General features: G+C 37.8%; 1 protein-coding gene across 1 annotated transcript in view; it reads right to left on the reverse strand.

Moving 5' to 3' along the window:
• Positions 1-1624, reverse strand: part of LOC107548250 (ELMO domain-containing protein 3-like) — a 2851-nt gene extending 1227 nt beyond the window's left edge. Inside the window, exons 1-5 of the mRNA XM_016228884.1 lie at positions 1621-1624; positions 1380-1502; positions 1124-1254; positions 961-1037; positions 629-756 (exon numbers count right to left, since the gene is read on the reverse strand). Of these exons, the coding sequence (XP_016084370.1) occupies positions 629-756; positions 961-1037; positions 1124-1254; positions 1380-1502; positions 1621-1624 (463 nt within the window). The remainder of the gene's footprint in view (positions 1-628; positions 757-960; positions 1038-1123; positions 1255-1379; positions 1503-1620) is intronic.
• Between the last annotated feature and the right edge of the window lie 250 nt (positions 1625-1874).

Consider the following 1874-nt stretch of genomic DNA (forward strand, 5'->3'; position numbering starts at 1 on the left):
TTTTGCTTCATTCTATTTGTTTTAATTTGTTTTCTTGTTATTTTATTACTGTTTGTGTTTACTTACATTAAGTTAGTATTAGCTTTTGCTGTGGTATCAAAATTGTTAGCAAGAATTGTGAAATTTCACTGGCATCTAAAGTTACAACCTTACCATAACAACCTTATTTCCAGCAAAAATTGTTCCAACAAAAATCTAAATGCTCTGAAATTCCAAAACATATTCCTGAATCAAAAACCTCTGATTCATGAATTGAATCGATTAGCTGTCTAACCAAAGATTCACATTCCTAATCTCAACATCTATTCAGTATATAGCAACTATTACACTAATAAATGACAGTGTGGAAGCTACCCAATCAGAATAGAGGGCATTTACATCTAAAACTCTTAAAGGTACAGTTGCAAAAACAGCTTGTTTCATTTTAAGGGTCATTGTGAGTGGAAAGTGCTTTTTGCTGCAAACCTTTACTAGCATTAAATGGACTTTAAGGGTAAAAATAAAAGTAAATTATGGCACCTTCAAATGATTTTGACCAAATGACAGTGTCAATTCAAATCAATGCTGAAAGTCACTAAACAATACCATGCACAAATACAACACTGTTAATTTGTAACGGAAATGTCACCTTTGAGTACATAGCCAGAGTCAGAGATGGTTTTCTGCTGGCTCTTCCACAGCTGATAGAGGTGCAGGAACATTGCAACATAAAAATCATTCAGCACTGCCACGACCTGTTGCCTTCGGTTACACTCCCTATGTGACATCACAAAGCAACAAAATGTTTTATTGCCATGGAAACAACTGCAGAGATTATGAAAGGTTACTGCGGATATCTCAGACTGAGGGCAAACACAGCCAAATAATTTCAAAGCTTGACAGTATGTAATTAATCCTGTACAAAATAAACACCAGTTAATGTTAAAAAACTTCAGCTTCCTGCAGTGTGAAATGACTTACTTGGACAGCACTTCCTCCCTAAGAGCATGCAGGGCAATTCGCGTCATGTTGATTGACATCACACAGAAGGGAAAATTCTGCATGTGTTAAAAATGAAAACGAGTGTTTTTATTGTCTTTGATAAGGTTGTAGCAAGTATATATTTGACTGTGTTTTGCATCACCTGGACTGGATGCTGAGAGAGTTTGTAGATTTCTCTAGCAAGTGGTAGAATCTCTGGGTCCATGACGAAGTAGAGCGTGTGCATCAGGCCCAGAAAACCAGTTCCCCTCAGATCTGTAGCAGGGTCTGCACCTGGAAGTATAACAAATATTACAAACGGGTGACTTGTATTTCATGACATCATGAAAATAATCAATTAATTACTGATTTTTTTGTTTTGATTAGACATTTTACGCATAGGTGCTTATTTGAGGTACCTTGAAAGCCCACGTTCTCCCAGTGTGGTCCATAGCGAGGGCAGTCAGCTCGAGTGCAGGTCAATTTCCTGTAGATGGTCTGGAGTACACGCATGTGGACTGACTGGCCATTATCCAGAGAACCTACAGAATCACAAAACAAAGACATCACACCCAAGACATTTAGGCAGTTACTCTGGTAAGCATCTGAACAACTTAAAGGGGTCATGAAATTGAAAATCAAAATGTTCTTTATATTTACACATGTAAGAGGGTTACTCTACAATACAAAATACGGCAAATACTACTTATTATCAGTTCTTGGACCCCTCCATGGTTTCTCCTACCTATGCTGATGACATACAGTTCTATTTTTCATTTCTACCATCTTGGAGTAATGTTTGATGACCAGAAGTGACCACAATGCAAGGACAGCATGATCATGCAGGTTTGCATTACACAACATCAGAGAGATCAGGCCCTTCCTAACAGAGCATGCTGCACAACTTCTTGTCC

Source organism: Sinocyclocheilus grahami, unplaced genomic scaffold (genome assembly GCF_001515645.1).
Source record: "Sinocyclocheilus grahami isolate Dianchi unplaced genomic scaffold, SAMN03320097.WGS_v1.1 scaffold345.1, whole genome shotgun sequence".
NCBI classification, from domain to species: domain Eukaryota; kingdom Metazoa; phylum Chordata; class Actinopteri; order Cypriniformes; family Cyprinidae; genus Sinocyclocheilus; species Sinocyclocheilus grahami.